Source organism: Molothrus aeneus, chromosome 11, assembly GCF_037042795.1.
Source record: "Molothrus aeneus isolate 106 chromosome 11, BPBGC_Maene_1.0, whole genome shotgun sequence".
Taxonomy (NCBI): domain Eukaryota; kingdom Metazoa; phylum Chordata; class Aves; order Passeriformes; family Icteridae; genus Molothrus; species Molothrus aeneus.
Genome location: NC_089656.1, coordinates 2381573 through 2406783, shown reverse-complemented (window position 1 = coordinate 2406783; position 25211 = coordinate 2381573). Strand labels below are relative to the sequence as shown.

The window sequence follows — 25211 nt, the reverse complement described above, 5'->3', positions numbered from 1 at the left end:
ACTTTTAAAATCATATTTGTAGTTTTGTTGGGACTTAAACATGCTTTTTATGTTTGTATATAATCCTGCATATGGAAATTATTGTAGCTAATTTACAGAGCCAATTAACAGTTAAATTTACCCCCACATATACTAACTTAGGACCTCACAATAAATCTATTTGGTATCATGTCAGAAATTCTACTGTTGATTATTTCCAGATTAGAAGCAGAATCATCTAAACAACACTTTATCCAGTTTAGTTCTTCATAATATAAATCATTGTTACATGTGGATTGAAAGTTATCAACAACCCAAACACAGATTAGGAAAACAGTATGGAAACAACTTATTAAATTACTTGAAGCATTCTGTAAATATAACTTGGGACTCTTTGAAATGTGAATCTTTTTCTTCTTCACAAAAAACTACCCACTACCACAGAAAAATGTATTTATTCTAATAGTAAAAGGATCACTACAGAATAGCCAATGAATGGTTTCCAAACTAGGGTGTAACTGCTTTTTATTTTTTAATAGGATTACTGCAACGTTCTAGGTCAGGGCTACTCGAGCTGTGAACTCCTGGATGACAAATCCATTTTTCCAAAACTCAGCCAAGGTCCCAAACACACGAGGTCTCCCTCCTGTGGGAATTCCCTGTTTCTCAGCACTGTCCCAGGCTGTTGGAGCAGCCCCTGCCTGGCCTGACCCAGGTGCAGCCTGCACAGAACATCCAGCCAGGAAGATCTTGGCAGAAATGGGCAGCATTTAGAAGTAAAGGAAGGGTAGTCCTGGGCCACTGAAGATAACACTATTTAAAAAAGATATTCTAAGAGTTCATGTAATGAAATTTTGCTCTGAAATAAATTTATCCAAACAATATTCACATTACCTTAAGGAAAGGTACAAGATATGGCTGAGGAGATGATTTGAGTTCTGTTTGAAGGCGGCCTGTAAATTCTTCCGGATCAATCTTTGCATCCTTCAGGGTGAAGAAAAAAAAAAAAGCATCAACATCTCAGTTCAGTTGTTTGGTTGCCTCTTTCCCAACTACTACACACACATATCTCTCTAGCTAAAGAGGCTGCCACACCAAAAACTTTCAGAGCTGAAGTCCCTGAACTCCTCTCTAAGATCCTTCTCTAAGTACTAACTCAAACATGTAACATGCCACTCAAAATGCAGAGAATTCCCTTGGGGAAGCACAACTGCAGACAAAACAAGGCCCCAGAAACACTCAAGTCTCTTTTGGGACTTCACTCTCTTGCTAACACTTACATAGTGATTTCTTTTTTTAAAATTAAAAGAAAACAACAACAACAGGTTGTTGATGTAACCTTAAAAATATGAAATTTGTCAGCCTTCGTTGATGGTATTTGTCAACCAATTCTGATGGTACAATTTACCTTGGAGAATCCATATATATAAAACTATGGACTAAAACTGTAAACTATATATAAAACTACTATATATCTGAAGCATGGCCATACATAAAAAGCATGCTTATAAGTAGATATAAAATTTTCTCCTCTATGAATTTGTATGTATGCTCACAAAATACACGCTTATATCAAATACATTTATTTAGTATATGAATAAATACATTTATTTATTCAAGAGAATTCTAACTTGGGTGGCATTTTATGAGATTTCTAAAGTATCATTAGTTAAAAGTTCAGGTTGTAATAAAAAAAATTAATTAGCCTTCCTGACTGATACAGAAAAGAGAAAAACCAAACCAAAACAAGTTTCAATAAATATATTTACTATAGACGTGTGTTGGTACTTTGTTTAAAATACTGTAAGTAGTTACCTTTATTTATTTAGTCTTTTCAAGTTGGTAAAAGTTAAAACAAGTTTTCACTGGAATCATTGAATATGATTGTTGAACAGCTCACACTTGAAAATGGCCTTAGGCTTGTCTAAAATACACAGATTTCTCTGGCAATGAATTCAAAGAAATGTATAGCAACTACTTTGAAATCCAAGTTTTTCATAGACTATATTACATTTCTTTTAAGCAGCTTGAGTGTTTCCCAGCTCTGTCTGCAGCTCACTTATACAAATCACTGTTGCACTGGAGCCTGCAGCCAGTGCAGCCTTTTTCTGGCCAGAGCACTCTAACACAGCTTTGCCTCTGGAAACCCCTGTGCCACTCAGGCTCCTGTCTGTAGAACAGCTGAAAATCAGCAGCTCAGGAAAACACTGCTCCTTCAGTCCTAGCAACTCTAACCCATGTTGTGAAAGGATTGTATCTACAGTTCTTCTGTGCTTCAAAAATTAAGAGCTTCTTGTTTCTGAGAAGAACAGGGTTTGGAGGAAAAAAAACGAATCCTCAAGGAAAAATCCCAGATTTTAGGGGGATTAGGGGGATCCCATATTTAGAATAACGAATCCTCAAGTTCAAACCAAAGTATTACTCATCAAAACAAGAGTGGCTTCAACAACTGCCTACTAAATACTTTGCTGCATTTCCCCTTCCAAAAACCAAAAGAAAGTCTGCCTTTAACAGATTTTTTAATAGCTATAACATACAGAATATTGCATTTTCATGAAACCCAACCCATTTCATTGCAGCCAAAAGAACTGTTAAGATCAAAGCAATAGTTTTCAGCATCCATAAATAAGTTTCATAGAAAACTGACAAAATAAATGGTAACCAAATATTTACCAACAAATCTTGAACCAGAGCTTTCACATTGCGGGACGTTTCAGGAGATGGTGAATTATGAGAAGCAAGTTTTATAAGGGTAGCTAAAAAGTTTTTACATTTTTTCACATTCTCTTGCATTTCCTGCAAAAACCAAAGAAAACAACTATTAGCTTCATGCTATTTTTTCATCACAATCAATGCATGCTCTGATCACTACAAATAAGGAAAATGATGAAACTTTTCTAATTCAGGCCATATATGAAATATGTTTTGCTATTACTGCTCGTTACCTGAGATTTTCTTTTCTTTAGGTAACTGAACATTATACCTCACAAATAACAACAAAAAATCAATGAAAGAAATATATTTTATATTTCACAGTCTGCTTTGGTACAAATAACTTTAAATATGAGAAGTAAGACAACAATTTCCTGGAGATGAATTCCCCTTTGAGATGCCCAACAGACAAGGTACAAACGTTCCCCAAGCTATCTTAATTTGTTAAATTACTGATTCAGCATGTTTTTGTACAAAGCACCTACAGCAGTAAAATCAAATTAGAAATAAGTCTTCAAACATCATCCTATCTAATCTTTTTTTTCATTAGTAGTAAAACAAGCCATTATTTTTATATGGTGTAATTGCTCCAAGAAACAGAAACATCACATTTCAGTGTAACCACAGTTCTGAGGCCCAGCAAGAGGATAGTCCAGACTGAAGGCCTGACTGCTCTGGCTGCAGGAACAGAGCTGCTCTTTCACCAGTGCCACAGACATGGCAGGTGGGGAGAGCTGACCACAAGTGTTCTTCCTCCCTCTCAGCATTTCTATCCCACGTGGCTGAAACCAGGGAAGGGTTCCTGTTTGCCAAGTATTTGCCCCATCATGGGATACATGCTTGCCTGAAGAAAAGCTCCTCCTGCTTCCGAACACACCCCAGGAGTTCCTAAAGCACTAAGAAAACAAAGTTTCCAGCATTCCCCCACTTGCCTGTGACACCACGGTGGTGCCGGGCACAGGGGAGCTGGGGATGACCAGGGGCTGTGCCGGCACCTGCGCTGCCGTGGGAGGGGGCAGCGGCAGCCGCGGCTGCCCCGGGGGCTGCCCTGAGCCCGAGCCCTGGCTCTGGGCACTGCTGAGCACTGCAGGCTGCTGGGAGGATGGAGCTCCACCTGCCACCGTCGTCTTGAACAGATTGGGAGCGCTCGTCGTAGCTACTGATACCTAGTAATAGTTTATATTAAAAACATGTCAATTTTCACTTTCAAAAAAATATGAAAATCATAGAATAGTTTGGATTGGAAGGGAACTTAAAGCTCATCCTGTTCCACTATCCCAAGTTGCCCCAAGCCCCATCCCAACCTGGCCTTGGGCACTGCCAGGGATCCCAGGGCAGCCACAGCTGCTCTGGGCCTGCCCACCCTCCCAGGGACACCTCCTCCATGCATCCACCCAGAATGTCCCCTCATGCCCAGAGCCCCAACAGGCAGTGTGGCCCCAGCACGGGCAGAGTGTGTCCCCAACACGGGCAGAGTGTACCCCCAGCAGCACGGGCAGAGTGTACCCCCAGCAGCACGGGCAGAGTGTGGCCCCAGCACGGGCAGAGTGTGGCCCCAGCACGGGCAGAGTGTGCCCCCAGCACGGGCAGAGTGTGCCCCCAGCACGGGCAGAGTGTGTCCCCAGCACGGGCAGAGTGTGTCCCCAGCACGGGCAGAGTGTGGCCCCAACACGGGCAGAGTGTGCCCCCAGCAGCATGGGCAGAGTGTGGCCCCAACACGGGCAGTGTGTATCCCCAACACGGGCAGAGTGTGCCCCCAGCAGCACGGGCAGAGTGTGCCCCCAGCAGCACGGGCAGTGTGTGCCCCCAGCAGCACGGGCAGTGTGTGCCCCCAGCAGCACGGGCAGTGTGTGCCCCCAGCAGCACGGGCAGTGTGTGCCCCCAGCAGCACGGGCAGAGTGTGCCCAGCAGCACGGGCAGAGTGTGCCCCCAGCAGCACGGGCAGTGTGTGCCCCCAGCAGCACGGGCAGTGTGTGCCCCCAGCAGCACGGGCAGTGTGTGCCCCCAGCAGCACGGGCAGTGTGTGCCCCCAGCAGCACGGGCAGAGTGCCCCCAGCACAGGCAGAGTGCCCCCAGCCCTGGCAGTGTCCCCAGCATGGGCAGTGCCCCCAGCAGTGCCCCCAGCAGCACGGGCAGAGTGTGCCCCCAGCAGTGCCCCCAGCAGCAGAGGCACTGTCCCCAGCAGCACGGGCAGAGTGTGCCCCCAGCAGCACGGGCAGTGTGTGCCCCCAGCAGCACGGGCAGTGTGTGCCCCCAGCAGCACGGGCAGAGTGTGCCCCCAGCAGCACGGGCAGTGTGTGCCCCCAGCAGCACGGGCAGTGTCCCCAGCAGTGCCCCCAGCAGCACGGGCAGTGCCCCCAGCCCTGGCAGTGTCCCCAGCAGCACGGGCAGTGTGTGCCCAGCACAGGCAGAGTGCCCCCAGCCCTGGCAGTGTCCCCAGCAGGCCCTGACCGTGGTGTGGGACAGCACAGCCCCTCCTGGCAGCGTGGCTGTGGCGCTGGCGGGCGCTGCTGTCGATGGCACCACCTTGGCTTGCACCGGGAGCCCCAGGCGGACGCTGGAGGTGCCCATGGACGTTGGCTGCTGAGAAAGGAAAAAGAACTATTTTACTTTTTTTCTCCTTAGTAACTTGATCTCCAAGGCTTTTTAATAATTATTATTATTAATACTAAGAAAAAAAAAATCAAACCTAGTAGTGTGTTTTTATATGTACATTCACAAGTACTGGAAAAATCAGCTTTCTCGTGTTCAATGACAGCTTTGCAGTACTCCTGAAAGCCATTACTCATACAGCTATATGGAAAAGATTAGAAAAAACAAATGTGACCTGCAAAAACATTGATGCATTAATTCAGTTGTAATATTTACATGTCAGTATTCATCAATATTTGAGTTTATCATTGCCAGTAACACATACTGGTCCTCTTGGTATTTATGGGCCTATTGTAGTGCTTTTTCTTTATGGAATTAATATGGACAGAATATTTTTCTGCTTTCTAAATTTTCTTAAAATAATTTCAGATTGGATTTTATAGAAATTAACTTGCAGAGAAATGAAATCTAAGCACTGGGAGAGCCTTTGTCATAGAACACAGACTCTGTGGCCACACAGCAACTGCAATATGAAGAGCAGACAAAGGAAAATGACTGACCTACAGCCTTTCAGTCAGTAGTACATTCTATAGCTCATAAAATTTATCTTATTTAGCAATCATATTACTTATTTTGTGATTTACTTTCATTGCAAGACTGAAATCTCTTGCCATCTTACAAAAGGACAAGATTTAGGAATTAAAAAATGTCTCAAGAGAAGTTACTTAATTCTGCAGGAAGGTAAATACCATTATAAACGAAATGCATCACACAACATGGCAATCATGACAAAATGAGAACCACACATTACTAAAAATGGAGGCCACATTGGTGTCTTATAGCTTGCATTTATTAAGATTTGCATTCACACACTTGAAAAAGACAATTTTTCTAAGTGGATAGAGTAATAAATCGTGGCTGATGTTGGTTCTCACAAGATAAAACCAGTTTTCCTTGATTTAAATTTTAATTCATATGTCTCTAAAATTCGTATTTTATAAAGAACTGCTTATTTTAGATTCTTACATTGTCTATTAAACTTACATAAAATACTTCTCCAAAGAACACCTAGTGTACTCTGAAATATCTCCAAAAGGAACAGAAGCCCAGGCAGGCATTCAAAGCCCCAAGGATTCCTTACAAATCAGTCCAGCAACATCATCTACTGGATATCAATCTCCTGTACTTGGGGGGAAAAAGGAGGAACGAAAACAAATCAAATCAATCTACCTGACATCTGAACAAACCCCTTTTTTTGTTTGTAAAGCTTTCAAGATTTTTAAAATCTTGACTAGGGATGCCTTCCATCCTGAGATAGCCTAGAGACAATAAACAGCATCATTATGAAGAGGCAGAATTATCTGGTTTTTTGTAAGAAGGACCACATAAAGCTTCTCCTGTTTTAAACACCCTACACCTCTTTTCTTCATTATAAATATGACCAAGTATTTTAAAATACTGGTTGAATGAAATTATATCTACCTAATGAGTGCTGCATTTGAAATATGAATCTTGTGGATCTAATTCACTTGCTTATAATCAATTTCCAGCCTAAGAACATAGCATGCCTGTGATATCTGCCCCCTTATCAGTCTGGGCTTCCAAAAGTGAGGATTTAGGAAAAAAGCAGATAACCAGGGGCACTTCTGGCAGCTACTAGCTTCCAGGCAAGAGCTGCAGCCAGAAATCCACACATACAGAGGGAGACTGCAAGCTAGAGAATTTTTCTCAGCAAATAAATGCCCATTTTTCATCACAGGAGCATACTTGAAAATAAAACTGCACATAATTAAAATATAAATTTTCACTATTATAATGCCCAACTAAGAATGTATTCCCATGTGCCAAACCTCAGCAGCAAACTGTGAAACTTGAAAACTAAATTCACCCTTGGTTTTAAAAATCAATAGTGACAAAAGCCTTTAATAGAAAATGGCAGTAAAATCTACTAAAGTGCTGGATATGAAGAAATCCCTCACCACCAGAGAACTGCAAACAAAACAATGCAATGGTTTATTAACATGGTTCCAAAATTCAGAAGGGTTAAAAAGGTAAGTCTGAAATGAAGGGATGAGAAACATAACAAGGAACTAGCCTGGAGAAATTCTTAAATACCATGGAAATGATCTTCAAGTGACAGCTACAAGTTGCCAGAAGACACTCAAAGGACTCCCAACATGAATGCTTTGAGAACTGATAAAAGTTATTTAGAAAGAAAAGGTGTGTTTTCTATGAAGGAAATCTGTAAACAGATCTCATGAGAAATATGTCAAAGAGAAAACAAAAATTATCAACGTTATTTTAACAAAAAATCACAACCCAGAGTGTCAAGTTCCTACTGGAAGAATCTAAAAGAATTCATGGTGTTCCTTGAGGAAAAGCTGCTGAGGTTTGGTAGGATGCTACTTAATTCTGAAATTACCTGAAGAGTTAGAAAGAAATACACTTTCAACTGTAACTATTATTTTTTTATAAGATAAATCAGATGTTTTTACATTCCCTAAAGAGAGGGAAGTAACACTGCAGAGCCTTTTGCCCTGTGCTCAGACACTGCCAGGCAGGAAGCCAGACCATGAATGAGCAGTCAATGAGCTGCTGCTGCTGCTGCTGCCCAGGGGGACACTGGAGGTGCACCTGCACCCAGACTGAGCTGGCTCTGTGCACACAGCCCAGGGAAAGGGAATAGGAGGATTCCAGGAGGGACAGCCTGGGAGAGGGGGTCCCAAGGGTTGTTCTGCCTGCCCAGGTAACACAGGTAACACAGGTAAAACTCTGATTTCAGGATGCAATGAGTCACTTCCACTTAGGCTGTCAGAGCCCACTGGAATTGTTCACAGTGCAGAACAACTCTGTGTCCTGTAAATTCAGTCCTTAGACAACATCTCTACTTTCCTTCCCCCCAGAGCTCTGGGCACATGAATAGGGAGACAAAGCTTGGGAGAGAATCCACTGTACCTGCTGTGCACAAACAAGCTTCTCTGTACTTCAAGTGAATTGCTTTTTCAAATGCAGCCTTGTGTATTCCTTGAATATGGAGAAAACAATCAAAGGAACCAAAGATTATTTGTCACTGCCAAGGCAGGACTGCACCAATTTTAGAGATTGCATTGCATATTCACAGCTTTATCAAATGAAGTCAAACTGTCAGAGGTTAGTATGCAAATCCTTGGGAGCAAAACTTGCATTTTGTACTGTAGAACCATCTACTGACCAACCCTGCAGGTACCAGCAGCACAGGCTCTGCACTACAGTTCACTTTTGACAAGTAAGTTCCATACATTTTTCATGATCATTCCTGTCAATAAACTTGGCCACTATCAACTAAAAAGAAGAAAATACCTCAATAACATTAGAACAAACATTAACACAAAAGCCAAGTTTTTCACAATACAGATTGTGACACCTCTTTACATCTTCCAATACAGGCTTCACTGTTATGCAAAACTCAATTTTCATGAGATCTTTAAGTTATAATTAAATTTGCAAAATCTGAAATGAAATTCAATTTTATTTCTAATCATTAATCTAGAAGACATAAACTCAACAAGCCATGCTAAGATGCCATCTGAGATGCCTCAAACAACCAAGGGAACAGTTTAACAAAGAAACTGAAGTGGGATCACAGACACAGGGAGAAGCACAAGCTGAAGGTCAAATCTGGGAGCTCACATGCACTGGGCTGGCATGGCCAGGTTTAGGTGCTGGGGGAAGCTGCCAGGAGCTTCCCCTGTGTCCAGCAGAGCCAATTCCAGAGGCTCCAGGACAGGCCCGGCCCTGGCCAAGGCTGGGCCCCTCAGTGACAGCAGCAGCACCTCTGGGGACACTTGGGAAGGGGGAGGAAACCCCCCTGGAACTGCAGCTGGCTGAGAGCAGGGAGGATGTGTGAGAGGAGCAGCTCTGCAGAGCCCAGGGCAGGGCAGGAGGGGCAGGAGCTGCTCCAGGGGCTGGAGCTGAGGCTCCCCCGAGCCCGGGGTGCAGCCCAGGGAGAGGCAGCTGAGCCCCCCCAGCCCTGGGGAGCAGCAGGGACCAGAGATCATCCCCTGCAGCCCTGGGGAACAGCATGGAGCAGAGATCATCCCCTGCAGCCCTGGGGAGCAGCAGGGATCACAGATCCCCCTGCAGCCCCTGCAGGCCCCACACAGGAGCAGGGGGTGCCTGGAGGAGGCTCTGACCCCAGGAACCCCACACTGGAGCAGCTCCTGGCAGCACCTGTGGAGAGAGGAGCCCAAGCTGGAACAGCTTTGCTGGCAGGAGCTGTGAGCCCACAGGAGAGCTGGGCTGGAGCAGCTCCTGAAGGATGCAGCCCATGGGAAGGACCAGGCTGGAGCAGCTCCTGAAGGACTGACTGCACCCATGGAAAGGACCAGGCTGGAGCAGATCCTGAAGGACTGACTGCACCCATGGGAAGGGACCAGGCTGGAGCAGATCCTGAAGGACTGACTGCACCCATGGGAAGGACCAGGCTGGAGCAGATCCTGAAGGACTGACTGCACCCATGGAAAGGGACCAGGCTGGAGCAGATCCTGAAGGACTGACTGCACCCATGGAAAGGGACCAGGCTGGAGCAGCTCCTGAAGGATGCAGCCCATGGGAAGGACCAGGCTGGAGCAGATCCTGAAGGACTGACTGCACCCATGGGAAGGACCAGGCTGGAGCAGCTCCTGAGGGACTGACTGCACCCATGGGAAGGGACCAGGCTGGAGCAGATCCTGAAGGACTGACTGCACCCATGGGAAGGACCAGGCTGGAGCAGATCCTGAAGGACTGACTGTACCCATGGGAAGCTCTCAGGCTGCAGAAGCTCAAGGAGCTCACTGTCCCCTGTGGGAGGGACCCCACACTGGAGCACAGGAAGATGTGAGGGGCCCTTGCCCTGAGGAGGAAGGAGCAGCAGAGACAACCTGGGATGAGCTGAGCACAGCCCCCATTCCCCATCCCCCTGCACCACTCAGGGCAGAGGTGGAGAAAGCTGGGAGTAAAGTTAAACCCAGGAAGAAAGGAGGGGTGGGGAGAAGGTGTTTAAAGATTGAGTTTTTATTTCTCATTATCCAGCTCTGATTTGATTGGTAATGAATTAATTCCCCCAGCCCAGCCTGTTTTGCTGTGTCAGTAACTGGTGAGGGATCTCTACCCTGACTCCCAAGACTTTCCTTACATTTTCACTCCTCGTCCAGCTGAGGAGGGCAGGGATGGAAAGCCTCTGGTGGGCACCAGGTGTCCAGCCAGGCTCAATCACCATATAATTTTTCATAACTAACTCATACAGTCTCTCCTCCAGGCATGGCTGTAGCCTGAACTGCTATTTATCCATTAACTGTTCCCCATCAGCAAACTCTGCTTCCTGAGACTGAAACTTCTGAAGAGTTCATGAGAAGCTCCCCAAGCTGACTGACTGCCTCTCAGCTAGGAAGACTCAGCTCAGAGTCAGGAAAGACAAAAATGAAAGTCTGGTTCCAGTTCACATGAACAGCCACTTCAATGCAGAGAAATTTTTTTAATCAGATTTGATTTTTTTTCAGCCTAGTAAAAATACAGCAAAACTGACCCAAAGAATTATCCCTTTAAAAGCCTAATATTTGCACAATTACAGAAAATTACTGGAAACAGCATCTCTAACAGCAGAGGCAGAACCTTCACTGCCACCACAGTGTCACTGAGTGGAGCATCAGAACCCAAAGCAGGAGATGCTGCTCTGCTCCCCATGTGCACAATGCCCCCTTGGGATGACAGGGCAGGAAAACACTGGCAGCAATTACACAGGACAGGCAGAGGAGTTTGGGGCCACAAGAGAAAACCCTCAGAAACCTGAAGTCCAGAACCCCTACTGCTGAAGCAAATACTCATCAAAGCACCTTCTGTGCTCAGGTGAAGTGGCTGTGCTCCTCCTACAATCACTAGGGTCCATCCAAAATATCTGGTGACTAAAAACCAGCTGATTTTTGTCACTTCAGTTGGATTCTACTCCTGCCTCTAGTTCTTAGTGCTGCCTGCAAATACAGATAATGAATGCATTGTAATCAATACTCTTCTGTATTAAATCAATGTTTATAGGAGTGCCCCACTTGAAACGTGGAGTTTGTGACCAGGAGTGGCCATGGCTGTAACTGAACACAATAAATTAACCAGCATTTCTCATTCCATATTTAAAATAGAGACAATTAGGCTCAATTTCCTACCTACAAAAGGAGGCTGGTAATCCCCTTAACTGCACTGTTGAGAAAGTTGTTACAGGGATAAGCTTCACAAAAAAACCTGCTTGGTTATTAATTCCCACTGCAGAGGGGGGCAACAAGTAAGCCTGAAGCAACCCACTACACAGAGGAAAAATGTTATAAAAATCTTCATTAATTAGGACTGTCCAGCCTACAGTAAAAATTAAAAATAACAGTAGTATGTGGTCATGCATAGGTACATGGCAGCCACTGTGACAGTGCTCAGGAACCTCCTTTAGAGCACTTGCTAATCTCTGCATGTTTAAATTTACAGCCTCACTAACATTTGAGTGATTTCTAAGTTTTAGAGCTGGGTCAATGCTACAAAAATGTAAACAGTATCATTTGTAAGTACTGAAAACCTATTGTCTGTTTAATACAGAAAAGAATCACTCATTGTGAAGGAAAAGAAAGAAATAGTTTTGTGGTTAAAGCACAGTAAGGACCACACATTTCTTACTCTCTCTCTGACCTGCCCTAGTACCATAAATTTGTTCTCCAGAACACTGCAAAGAAGCCCAAAAACCATCAATTCAAAAGAAATAGTATGGATTAGTTTATCTGATGACAATGGCAGTGCACCTTAGCAGCTACAAAGATTTATCTGTCTGCTTAAAATTTCTGCAAAGAGAAAAAACAAGCATTTGTTGGAAAAGCAGAAAGAAAACAAAGAAAAACAAGACTCAATACTAATAAATAAGTAAGGAAAAAAATACCAAAGCTGCCATAAAAATATAAACAGTGCTGAAAACCCAATTATGAGTGTATGACCAGACCAATCTCAGATTTGCAAGGCTCTGATTTAGCAAGGGCAGCAGCTTGGGATCCATCAGGCAGGCTCAGAGTGCCCTCAGCACCAAGGGAAGCACAGCCTGAGCTCCACAGCAAAAGCCAGGCACAGCCAGAGCAGGGCATGCACTGCCTGGCACACCCACAAAAAACATTATTTTCTCTCATTTTAAAAATAGATGGCAAAGTGAAACTTAACAAAAAGTGAGTATCAAAACACATAAAACACAACAGCAGCATTCATTATATAAAATTCCAATTCAAAGAGTAGAAGTTATGCCTGAAGCAAGAAAAAAGAAAGCCAGAAAAAACTGTCATTTTCTTAAAAAAAATATATATCAGGCTGTTTAGACAATGAAAACAAAACACTAAACCATCAAACTTCACACATAACTGCCTTTTCTGATCACTGAAAATATAAAAAAAATTAATAATGGAAAACACATTTTGAATCAAATTTGAAACAAAACCATTTGTAAACTCTGAAGCCAATTCCATTGTCAGCAGCAGTCCCATGAAAACTCCAATATACACTCTTTCACCTGCTCTGAAGCTCCAATAACAGATATTCCAAAATAAAATACTGTGGGCCAGGAAAACATTGGTCTTTCCTATATGATATTCACTTTATATTATTAGTTTATAGCAGCACTTTAATTTTGTCACTAACATAAATGAATTCCAACTAAAATTTATTTGAAATAGCAACTTTTTTTTTGCTATTTGGTTATGAATGTAAGCTCACCTGGGTATAAAGATATTGAAAGCCGGTAAAAAAAAACACATCAAAGGCATGAAAAGCCATGAAGTGTACAAATGAAAAATGCAGATAAACAAAAGAAACACAGCAAAGGAAAACTAGATGGCAGCACCTCCCTATTTTTCACAATTTCACAAGTCTAAAATTCAAAACAAGATATGGAGGCAAAAATTTAATGTGATCTAATAACCAGTTTTAAAAGACTTCTGAATTTATTTATTATCTCTGAAGAATATAGTAGAGCAAGCAAAGCCACATTGTTTGAGCTGCTCATAGTGCAAGAATCCAGAGCAGAATTCTTCTAAGATCAATTTAAGTTCCAACCAATTATGACTTGTTTCCTAAAAATCCTGTACCTTAACTAATATTCTAAAGCTGATAAAATTTTGGCAACATTAAAAAATTATTAATATTCAACTTGAATTAATGTCAATGAAAAAGTAAATGGAAACTAAAATCACAAAGAAAAAATAGTTAAATTAAAATTATGCACAGCTAAGTCAAAAGCATCCAAATCATGTTTTTCAAAAGATGCACATTATCACTTTCACAATACAACAAACTTGCACTTTTTAATGCATCCACAGATTATTATAATACTCAGGGAAGACCAACTATTTCCATGAAAACCCTGAGATACCAATTAAAAAAAACCAGACAAGCCTCTTGTAACTGCACTGATATGAAAAATACTTTTAATATACCTGAGCATTTTGCAATTTTTCTCTAAACAAAAAAACAAACAAAACAAAACAAAACACTGGAGAAAAACTGCAGCTAAGAGTAGTTAATACCACAGAATTGTAGATTCATTTAGGTTGGAAAAGGTCTCAAAGGTCAGTGAGTCCAACCATTAACATTCCCATTACAATCCTAAGCAATCTTATAGTTTAAACTAAATTAAAACTGTTATTTGGTACAATTGCACATACTCATGTTTTTCTTGAATATTTTAAAGAAACCAGGAACACAGTAAATGGAAAAGATCATTAAAATATTGAACACATCTCTCAGTCACTGCTGCCTGCAGTGCTGTTACTGCCAGGCTCTGATTCCCTGGATGTGTTTCAGTGCTCCTCTGGGCTGAGTGTGCTGCAGACACCATCCATCCATCTGTCCATCTGGCCGTCCGTCCATCCATCCGTCCATCCATCCATCCATCCATCCATCCATCCATCCATCCATCCATCCATCCATCCATCCATCCATCCGTCCGTCTCTCATCCATCCGTCTCTCATCCATCCATCCATCCATCCATCCGTCGCTCATCCATCCGTCCATCCTCCCTCATCCATCCATCCATTATCCATCCATCCGTCCGGCCGTCTGTCCATCCATCCGTCCGTTATCCATCCTCCATCCATCCATCCACCCACCCTTCCTCCATCTATCCGTCTGTCCATCCATCCATCCTCCCATCCCTCATCCATCCATCCATCCCCCATCCATCCATCCTCCCTCATCCATCCATCCATCCATCCCCCACCCATCCATCCTCCCTCATCCATCCATCCATCCATCCTCCCTCATCCATCCATCCCTCCATCCATCCTCCCTCATCCATCCATCCATCCATCCCTCCATCCATCCTCCCTCATCCATCCATCCTCCCTCATCCATCCATCCCTCCATCCATCCATCCTCCCTCATCTATCCATCCATCCATCATCCATCCATCCCTCCATCATCCATCCATCCATCCATCCATCATCCATCCATCCCTCCATCATCCATCCTCCCTCATCCATCCATCCTCCCTCATCCATCCATCCTCCCTCATCCATCCAGCCCTCCATCATCCATCCAGCCCTCCATCATCCATCCAGCCCTCCATCATCCATCCAGCCCTCCATCATCCCACCCTCCTGGGACACATGTCCAACCCCAGCAGCTCCCAGCTCAGCCTCACACTGACCCAGCTGAGACTCTCCCTACAAGGCCTGTGCTTATCCCCACCTGCCAGTTTTCCAGAATCCCACTAAGAATGGAAACAATCAGATTTTATTCATGCTTTACACAGCAGCAATTAGGAGGAGCATAACTAAATGTCTAATCAAAGATCACCCCACCTAAGAAGAACCCAAGTCTTCCTTTCAAAATGGATTTGCCTCACTTCTCTAAGAATCTAACACAAAAGTGTACCCAAGCTCTACATCTGCCTCTACTCCTGAAAGTTGCAAAACACAACACAAAGATGCTGTAAACAGCAGAAGTCAAACAACTTAAATAGCAAATCCAAGCAATAAAAGAATAAGAAACATCAGATTTAAGTGTGCTGGGCAACTCCATCATGTGCCTTGAGTGCCCAGCTGAAGCATTCATCATGGCAGGACTGAACCCACAGGACACAGCAGGGTGGGATCAACAGCAGTTATGGATCTCAGTCTTCCTGAACTCTGGTCTTTGGCACTTCAATCCAAACTCGCCTTCTTTTAAACTTGGGAAGGGAAGAGGGGTGGCTCTATAAATTCCCCACAGGGTAAGTACTGCTGTATACAGAGATTTCCCTTCTGAACCTTCACCACCAGAACAGGCAAGGACAGAGCCACTGCCTTTAAGGAAAGCCTTTACTTCAGCCTCACACCAATTCCTCAGGACACACACTACACCTTCCTGGTGTCAGCAGCTTCCATGGCTCCCAGAGAAAGGTGGCTCCTTCCTCACACCCTGGATACCAGCCCAGCTGCTGAAGTTACAGGAATTTTCAGGGCAAATCTGGTTCATTTTCCTCCAAAATACCTGTGAGCAAATGACAGCCCTGGGTATGGAAAGAAAAATCCTACTGTAGTACCCAGGCTGCAGAAGGGGGTTAGAATCTGAACAGCTCTGTATGTATTGGTCAAGTTGATCTTATTTCAGAACATTTAAAATATTGCCTTATTTTCCACTCCTTTTTTGAGAGTGGAAAAATTACACAGTTGTCAAGGGGAAAGAACCAAAGAGCTTTCAAATTTAGATGAACACTTGGGAGTTTTTCAGACACTCCTTCTTCTGGTTTTAAAAAGAGTAATTCCAAATCCATTTTATGCTCTCCAGTTAGCACTCAACACTTCTTAATGAGTTGCCAAAAGTAACAGCCAGCTTTTACAATTTCTTTGGCATTTAATATCCTGTATTTTACATCTAGTATAGCTCACAACAGACTTTCTCACCATAATAATTATTTAAAGTGTATAAGCAAATGAACACTGAAAACAATCACTTAGCTGAGTAACTTGTGACACCTGACACAGGCTAAAAATTAGGACAATCTGCAGACCAGTAACCCTAATACCCATAAAGTATGAAGGCCATGTCTTTTTCTGATACATTCTTCCTAAGATATTATTTCCTAGAATCCTTAAGGCAGACTGCAAGTTTCCCCCTGTGCTGACTTTCCACATAGGTAAAAGAAGGGTAAAATGCAAACTCAGTGACTAAAATACAATGCTAAGCTCTACAAATTTAAGCATTCTGCATTTTAATCCAAATAAAACTATCTTAAAATAACTGAATAAAGCTACAGTAATTATGTTGAGCTCTATACAGTAAAATACCAGAAAATAATATCAGAAAGAAAGGTTAAGACTTCATAGCCTGGCATGTTCATCCATCTCATAGAACACTCTACAGGATTCAGGCAATTAATGTTTATATTCTGTCTGTCTTGAGCTAATGGCACCAGAATTTTCCTGTGTTTCAGTCACAGTGGACACCATTGACTCTTGAACACTGATGCTCTATACACATAAAAACCTAGCACATTATTTTTGATTAACTTTAAACTTCTTCTGGAAATTTTAATTCACTGAATTCAGCTTTCTGACAACCAGAAAGAAATCCTCAAAAAAATCAGCTTAATTAAAAATTCCCTGAAAAAATTATTTTTCAGTACACACAATTTCCTTTATTTTAGAACTTGATCCCTGAATCAACTATAATCAACTATAATCAACTATATCAATTATAATGACTACTCAAACAAATAACTGACATTTCTAAAACCTTAGCATAATATTTATCACTGAACATTTCATCTGGAAAACCAGTGAACAGTCTCTGGTTTTAAACCATCCACCTAATCAAATAAAAGTCTCATATCTAGTTCCAATTAGATATATCTTTAGAATTTATATCTTTACAATCTTGTTTTAAGAGGCTGTCAACCACAATTTTTAAAGAACTCTCTAAGGTCAAACATACATAAAACACAAGACTGAAGATCAAGTGCAGAGTCAAGGAAATTCAATGTAAATTTCCCAAGGGTAATATTAATTATTTCTTAACCCTGTTAATTACAACAAATACAGAAATGATGCAGTACAGTTTGGGCAGCTACCACTAAGATTTTCAAAGGAGCTGAATCTTGACAAGCTACAATATCAATTTCCTAATCCCCCTACACTAAAATAATCCAACTTTTGCCTCTTCAAGATATTGATCATTGCTAAGGCCTTGCTGGCTTCCTGTGTCCTGAGCAGTGGAAAGAACACCTACAGTGCAGTGGGTGTTCATCCATCTGGGCAGAACCCTGCCCAAAACAAACACAACTTTCCAATACCTGAACAGATCCCAGCTGACTCTACAAACACCTGAACATGCACTGTCCTCACGGGTTTATTTTTATAGAAATTCATCAAGTAGGATTACACCACTTCTGGAACATTAACTGCTTCATACAAGTAGAGAATAGCTGCCTGAGATCAACATGATCTCCCCTTGCTGTGCAATGTACACATCTCGAGGCTGACTTTGGGACCCAAACCCCAGAGTGAGCCCAGAGCCAAGCAGGGATCTACATTTCTGCACACTTCCTTCTATGTGCAGTAAAGATTATTCCTCAGAAATCTCCAAACTACAAACAATTTGTTAATATTGATCTACATTTCTGCACACTTCCTTCTATGTGCAGTAAAGATTATTCCTCAGAAATCTTCAAACTACAAACAATTTGTTAATATTGATCTACATTTCTGCACACTTCCTTCTATGTGCAGTAAAGATTATTCCTCAGAAATCTTCAAACTACAAACAATTTGTTAATATCTGTTATGAATGCTTCCGTGTTGAATTTTAATTCACTATTAATTAATACTGGCCACATAAAAACTAACAGTACACAAGAAAAATAGCTAAAACTAACAGACTTAGATCCCATTCTTGGTACAGTCCCACCACACACCTGTTCTGCATTTACTCTATGCACTTGTCTCAGGAGCCATTGCTCCAACATCTGCTTGTAGGAATTACCAAAGAAGTGACTGCACTTCTTTGTTGGGAAAGTAAGAAAGTAAAAAACTGTTCAAAGAAAGTCCCAACAACCAAAGGCAGATGTACAAATTCAGGAATTGGCTGCAATTTTGTTGTCATCAACCTAGTAAAAAAAATAAATCTGTCAACAAACACAGGCTTATCTCTGTGTTTATTTTTCCTGGAATACATTTCTCTTTGAAGGTTTCTACAAGTCTTATTCTTCCAGATACCACAAAATTTAACATTACATAGCTGCCTGTTCTGCAAAGAGTTCTTTAACAAATTTCATCCAATACTGCACTTGCCTCTCTGTTGAGAGCATAAAGTTTTTCCAAGTGTTTCCAGGCTTTCATTTATGTCTTTCTTCACCCTGAGCTATAGTCTTCATAGGAACACTCACTTCTAAAACTTACATTCTAGTTGGCTACTCTGTGGTTTACAGATTGCCTCGTGTTTCTATTTTCAGTTTTCCAAATTTATTCCAGCTTACTTCTTGTCTGAAGTGTTTATTATTGTTTTCAGTTTTGAATTAAACTTAAAAATCTTTTAGACTATAAATACAGTTACAGTGTGATACAAAAAGCATATAAAGGGAAAGTAATGAAATGATAAATATTGGGAAATACCTGCTGAACTTATTTCAAGCAACTTCTACAACAACTAAAAAGTTGTAAAGGCACCTTTTTCATCTTTCCACACAGACTTACTTAACTCTTCTGCAAACACAGACCTTAGGCAAAACTGCCTTAAACTCTGCCTCTTATTGCTATGGCACAGCAGCCCTGTACTAAGATCCAAAGATGTTTGCCTCCACATTTTAGTAAAGCAGCTCAGTTCTAACCCTAAATGGCCCCAGGGTAAATTGCCTCTCTACAAACTTTTAAACCAATGCAGCCTTCAAAGAAATTTAAAAAAAAAAAAGGCAAAAAAGCCCACACCAAAAAAAAAAGCCAAAACCAAACCAAAAAACACAAGACCACCCCACATCAACCCTAGAAAATAAATTAGCTCCAAGTTCAAATCAACACATTCCACCGATGAGTTTGAGATAGGAAAGCAATCTATCCTATCAATCCCTAGAAAAAGGGAAATGTACTCAAAACACAGGAAAAACTTTCAGTGTAGATCAGGCCCAGAAGCAAATTAGAAGAATCAAATATTTCTTTTGAATAAAGTATATTTAAAAAGTTATTTTAAATGTATTGCAAATCCTTGGATAGAATGTGATTGGCTTTCTCTTTTCTAATGTCCAGTGAAATTAGCTATCCTGGGATTCAGCATGCTGGGATATCACAGTGCCTCTGATTCAGAGCAGCAAGGGACATTTATTAAACCATGATACACAGTACAGACTAAGACTGAGCTCTGCAGCCTCCAATCATCTCTCAGTCTGAACAGAGCTTTAGGAGACTCTCTAAAGCAGATTTTTTCCTTAAATTAAAAAAAAAAAATCCTAGGCCTCATAAAATAAACTGCATTTGAATAAGTATTTCCTGTTTTCACAACAAAAAGGGGAGGAAAGCACAGTTGCAGCAACATATGAGGTAATAATGTGTAAGACATAATGCACCAAAGGTAAATCAAGGCAGACATACCTGAGCTGTTGACAGGCGAAAAACAGGGCCAGTTGTGGGCACAGAAAGCCTGGGTGACATGTTGGCAGGACCCTGTCCCTGTGTCTGCACCTGGGCCTGCATCTGAGCCTGTGCCAGGGCCTGCTGGGGCACCATCACGAGCTGCCCGGCGTCCGTGCGCACCAGGACCATCCCTGGGGGGAAAGGAACAGTCACTGCACAGCAGCCAGAGCACGAGAGCACAGAGTGCACAGCAAAGGGCACCTATGGCACTGCACAGCTTGCCCTGTGGCACTGCACAGCTTGCCCTGCAGCACATCTCTTTGGGATTCTCATGTAACACCAGATTGTATTTCAAAGAAGAAAGAAAGGAAGCCCCCACTGGCAGACCCAATTCAGTTTGGAATTGAAACAACTGCAGTTTGTGGAAAGCAGTGATGAAAAAAGCAGCCACTGGAGTGTTTGGGGGACAGGGATTTCTAGCAGTCTAGTCAGGGTCAGGAGAACAAAATTAGAAATAAATACTCTTTAAAAGTAAACTTGAAGGACAAGGCAGCTGCTGGGAACACAACTGAGTACATGCAGACCAGGGACCAAGACTTTCTACAAGTCTTATTCTTCCAGATACCACAAATAATGTTAAAATTTGTAGAAAGTCTAGAAAAGACTTGTAGAAAGACCTGAGAGCTTTACTAAACAACAGCCTAGGGGACATGCAAATATTGCCCAGACACATTTCTGAGTATACAACATCTGAGATTTACTTAACACTGAGCATTAGCAGATTAATCCCTTTGGTACCTACCCAGCATCACCACTTTGGGAGGCACTCACTACCTGTGGCTTAAACACCAACAGCAAACACTGCTAGGCCCAGAGAGCCAACACAACTCCTCAGCACACAACCACACAGGGCAGAAAACTTAGAAAATTGCCAAGTGTTTTCTAACACTTTCTGGAAGTAAAGGATAATTTTTTTCAGATTCTTTTCTTGTAAAACACCTCACAAATAGAGGCCTGCTACACAACAGAGCCATTGCCATCAAGCTGTGCCCAAAGTTTTGGAGGCAGCAGGTCAGAAAAAGGGAGACAATGGCTAAGGTGGTCCATGCATCCTGGAGTTTCACACATTCAAGGTCACTGCAAAGCATGTAATGTTCTTCTCATAGTTCTCTCAGAACTAAGAAGCAGTTCTCCAGACAGACTATTCAAAAGAACTTCCAAGTTAGTTCCAGAATACATTTTAATAATTTAACCTATGTAGGAAACAACAGGTCAAATAAACAAAAAACATCTTGTCTGCAACTACTAGAGAATCAAAAACTAAAAATGTATGAAGTCACTTTCAGTCTGCTGATAACAGGGTCAGTAGACACTGTTCCTACAACCTACCTCTATGTGCAAATTGCTTCATGTACTTTTTTAACTTTTCAAAGGAAAATGAAGAAGGTAAAATCTTATATCCAATTCTAAAGGTAACAGCTTACATCCAATTTAATTGTTAACTTCCCAGTTAAAACACCTTGCTAAAGGGACACAGTTTGTACAATACCCTGAGGATAAAGAAATTCAAACACTCTTATAACAGATTTCAGAACCCTACAGCAAGAAAATCTTTCAGTCTGACATGGAAAAACCAAATCCCAATTGTGGGATGAACACATGAGAGAACTGCAGCACACATAATAGCCCTCACTCACAGAGTTGGGTGCTGCCAGCCAACCTTTCCTGCTACAAACACAAACAGAAGGCAAATTTCTGCCACTATAAACTAAAAACTCATGGAAATCAAGTTTAATGTAACAGGCATACAGAGCTACAGCAAGGACCACATCCAAAAGCCATAATAATAACTCTCTTTCAAAGCCAAGAGTAATTTAAACAGAAAGTTGAAAGAAACTCATTAAAAACTCATCTAAAAGGTAACTTTTAAGGTCCATTAGCCATTTAAGCACCAAGCTTCACAGTTTATAGTTGCAGAAAATCCTGCAAGCAGCTGATGTATTTGGTATATGCCATTCCTAAACCATCTGGACACCTGAATATGCCAACTGGCCAAACGGGTTATCACTTCTGTGATCATGACTGTGAACCTTAGAGAAAAATCCTCATAGGATAATGCCTACCACACATTAAAAAATACATGTTCTATTTGCATTACACAGATTCACAGGTGTGTTCTTAATTTACCTTCCCATTTTCTAAACCTAATTCTGAATAGAGAAAAACTGAGTGGAAATGACAAATGAATTGAAACACGTGCCACACAGTCTCAATCAAATTTGCAGACAGAATTACTACTATAAATGAATAAATGCTCATGTGTTAACATTATATTTTAATTCAGTTTGGAGGACTACAAATTCCTGTTACTGAGCAGCTGGTGCAAGTTAGAAGCCAGTTAAATGATGAGATTAATTTTACCTTCCTGTCAGTCACATAAAGATGAAATGCACAACTTAGGAGCATTATCTGTTAAAATAACCTGTTCTCAAAAACTGATTCTAAATTTCTGTTTTATATAGAAGTTTGCTATATGGGAGTTTCAGATTAATGATAAATGATCCACAAGTTAAAAACTCAAAAGTAACATTATATTTTTGAATAATTTTCTTTTAGAACATACTATCTTCATGTTTATGCAAATTTAATGGATTTCCAACTATCTTGTAATAAAACAAATTGGAATTCAAACTTTCTAGTGTATTATTTCCTTAACAATTCTTAAGTCCTGCATCAGACTGTTTCCAAGGCTAAGTTTTCCCTCTTCTGTTTGAAAGTAACAGATCAAAGTATTGACACAATGAACTTCAGAAACTGTGTGCAAAGTTACAATGCACAGTTATCATTGCATGGAGCAATATCCAACAGATTAACAAAGGGAGGCAAAGGCTAAGGGCACACAGTCTGGACAGCAGCTTATCTGTTTCAAGTTAGTTGGGTCTTCACAAAACCACCAAGATTTGTACGTTTGGAGCAGCAGATTCTGGAGGATTTTTCATAAACTAGGGCCAAATACACAACTACTGAAAGTCCATTCAGAGGCAAACAACTACATCATAACATTGCCGCTCTACTTAGCTAATAAATATCAAATATTTCAAGAAATAAGTTGGAAGAACTCAGTTATTTCAGACTACATCAATAGGTCCACGTCTTATTATGCTATTTATATTAACAGGAAAAAAAAAACCAGCTTAAATGCTAAATCAGCTCCTAAATCAAGAAGACATGAAGATACCCAAGTTTTTGCAATATGAAAATCTAAGTAGGGGACCACAGTACCCTTCACATGAAACAATATATAGGTTAAGAGTAGGAATCGTGAGGATGAAGGGATGCTGGCTTGGTCAGCTAGCAACCTTGCTGAACTTAAATTTTTAGTAATTCAAGTTATAAAACTTAGAGGAGTACAAAGAGGACATGATTGCTTCAGAGTTGGAAATAAAATCTGGTGATGTGAAGACTACCCTCACACAACAATGACATTATCACAGTTAGTGAAATTATAAATTTTAGATTACACACATTTAACACCTGGTCCAGAGCAGAAACCGTTCTTTCTATCAGAAAAACTTTTCAGGACTATCAAGTGTAAAGCAGAAGTCCTTTAAAACACATATAAAGTTATCCTAAGCGTCCACTCCAGCTCTTTATCCGCTGTCCAACCGCACCATCACAGGGTAACTCACCGTGACCGCCGCTCTCCCCAGGACAAAACCAGTAACTCACCCGACAGCAGCTGCAATTACCCTGCATTAGCCGTACCAGTTACACCCTAATTAGCGGCAGCCGCTTCATCAGACGGTGCCCTCAGACAGGTGCTGCTTCTTGGGTTTCCAGCACGCCGAGCAGCGGGGCCATGACAGCTTTGGGGGAAAGGAGAGCCCTCGGCCAGGAGCAGAAGGTGAGAGCGAGCGGCGGGGAGCGCAGCGCGGCACTTACCGGGCGGGATGGTGAAGCCGGGCGGCAGCTGGATGGTGGTCTGCGGCGGGGGCCGCACGATCAGCTGCGGGGCCATGATCCGGGGGGCAGCGCCCAGCGCGGGCCGCGGCGACACGGCCTGGGGGGCGGCGGGCAGGGCAGCGCCCGCCTTGGCGGTGACCGCGGGCTTGGGCGCGGCGGGGGCCGCTGGGGCCGGCGGGGCCGAGCCCGGGGCCGGCGGCGCGGGCGCGGGGCTGGCGGAGGCGCCGAGCGCGGTGACCGCGGGCAGCGCGCCGGGCGCGGGCTGGGGCTGCGCGGCGGCGGCCCCGCCGTGCCCGCTGACGGGCGGCACCGCGGCCGGCCGGGCCCCCGCGCCCTCCCCGTTGGGCGCCGCCTGGCCGGGGCGCGGCGCGGGGGCAGCGGCGGCGCCCTCGGCCGCTCCCGGCGCTCCGCCGCTACCCGCGGCCCCGGGCGCGCCGTCGGCGGCGGGCGGGCTGGGGCCGGGGCCGGGGCTCCCCGCGTCCCGCGCGGCGGCGGCTGCAGCGGCCACATGGTTGTTGACAGGCTGGGCAGGGGCGGCGGGCTGCGGCGGGGCGGGAGCGGCGGGGCTGCCGCCGCCGGGAGCCGCTCCATGTGATTGCTGCACACTACTACTGTTTACACTCGCTCCCCTCCCCGCCGCCGCTGCCGCCGCCGCCGGGGGAGACGGGGCCGGGAGAGGCCCCTGAGCGGGGGCTCGGCTCCCCGCGCTGCCGGGGCGCCCCGCCGCCTCCCCTGCCCCGGGCGCGGGAGGGGGCGCGGGGCGGCCGTGCTGCTGCCGGCCGGGGCTGCTGCCCCCCGCCAGGCTCCCCTGCTGCGGCTGCTGGGACGGGGCGGAGGTCCTGGGCGGGGGCGGCTCGGCGGGGCCGCGGCCGCCGGCCAGCTGCGATTCCAGGGATCCCACCAGGTCGCTGAGCGCCTTCTCGTCCACCTCCTCGGAGAAGAGCAGCATCTCCTCCAGTGGGTCCGACGCGCCCGCCGCCATCTTGCGCTGAGCTGGGAGCCGGCGGCGCTCTGCGCATGCGCGGGGCTCTGCCGCGCGCGGGGCACCATGGGAGGGGCCGCCGCCTCCGCCCCGCCCCGGGGCGGGACCGTGACCGCCCGAGCGGGAGCGCGCCCAGAACGGGCACCGCGACCGGGTCCGGGACAGCCCGGGCGGGAGCGCGCCCAGAACCGGGACCGCCCGAGCGTCTCAGCGGGTGCGGCCGCCCAGGGAGAGGGCGGCGATGCCCCTGCGGAAGCCGCGGGTGCAGGGAGGTGCCGCAGGGACGGACGCGGGATGTGCAGCACCCTCCCCGGGCCCGGTGTCCGCAGAGGCGGCGGCGGCCGGCGGGCCCGTCCCGTCCCGCCGGGAGAATCGAGCGAACCGCCCCGGCTGGCCCAAAGCGAGGAGAGCT

The 25211-nt window shown here is 44.0% G+C and overlaps 1 protein-coding gene across 1 annotated transcript in view; it reads right to left on the bottom strand.

The window, feature by feature from the left end:
• LOC136561036 (transcription initiation factor TFIID subunit 4-like) overlaps positions 1-24799 on the bottom strand; it is a 154691-nt gene extending 129892 nt beyond the window's left edge. Inside the window, exons 1-6 of the mRNA XM_066557138.1 lie at positions 23797-24799; positions 19873-20045; positions 5143-5274; positions 3624-3857; positions 2653-2775; positions 874-963 (exon numbers count right to left, since the gene is read on the bottom strand). Coding sequence (XP_066413235.1) covers positions 874-963; positions 2653-2775; positions 3624-3857; positions 5143-5274; positions 19873-20045; positions 23797-24799 — 1755 coding nt within the window. The remainder of the gene's footprint in view (positions 1-873; positions 964-2652; positions 2776-3623; positions 3858-5142; positions 5275-19872; positions 20046-23796) is intronic.
• Positions 24800-25211: the final 412 nt, after the last annotated feature.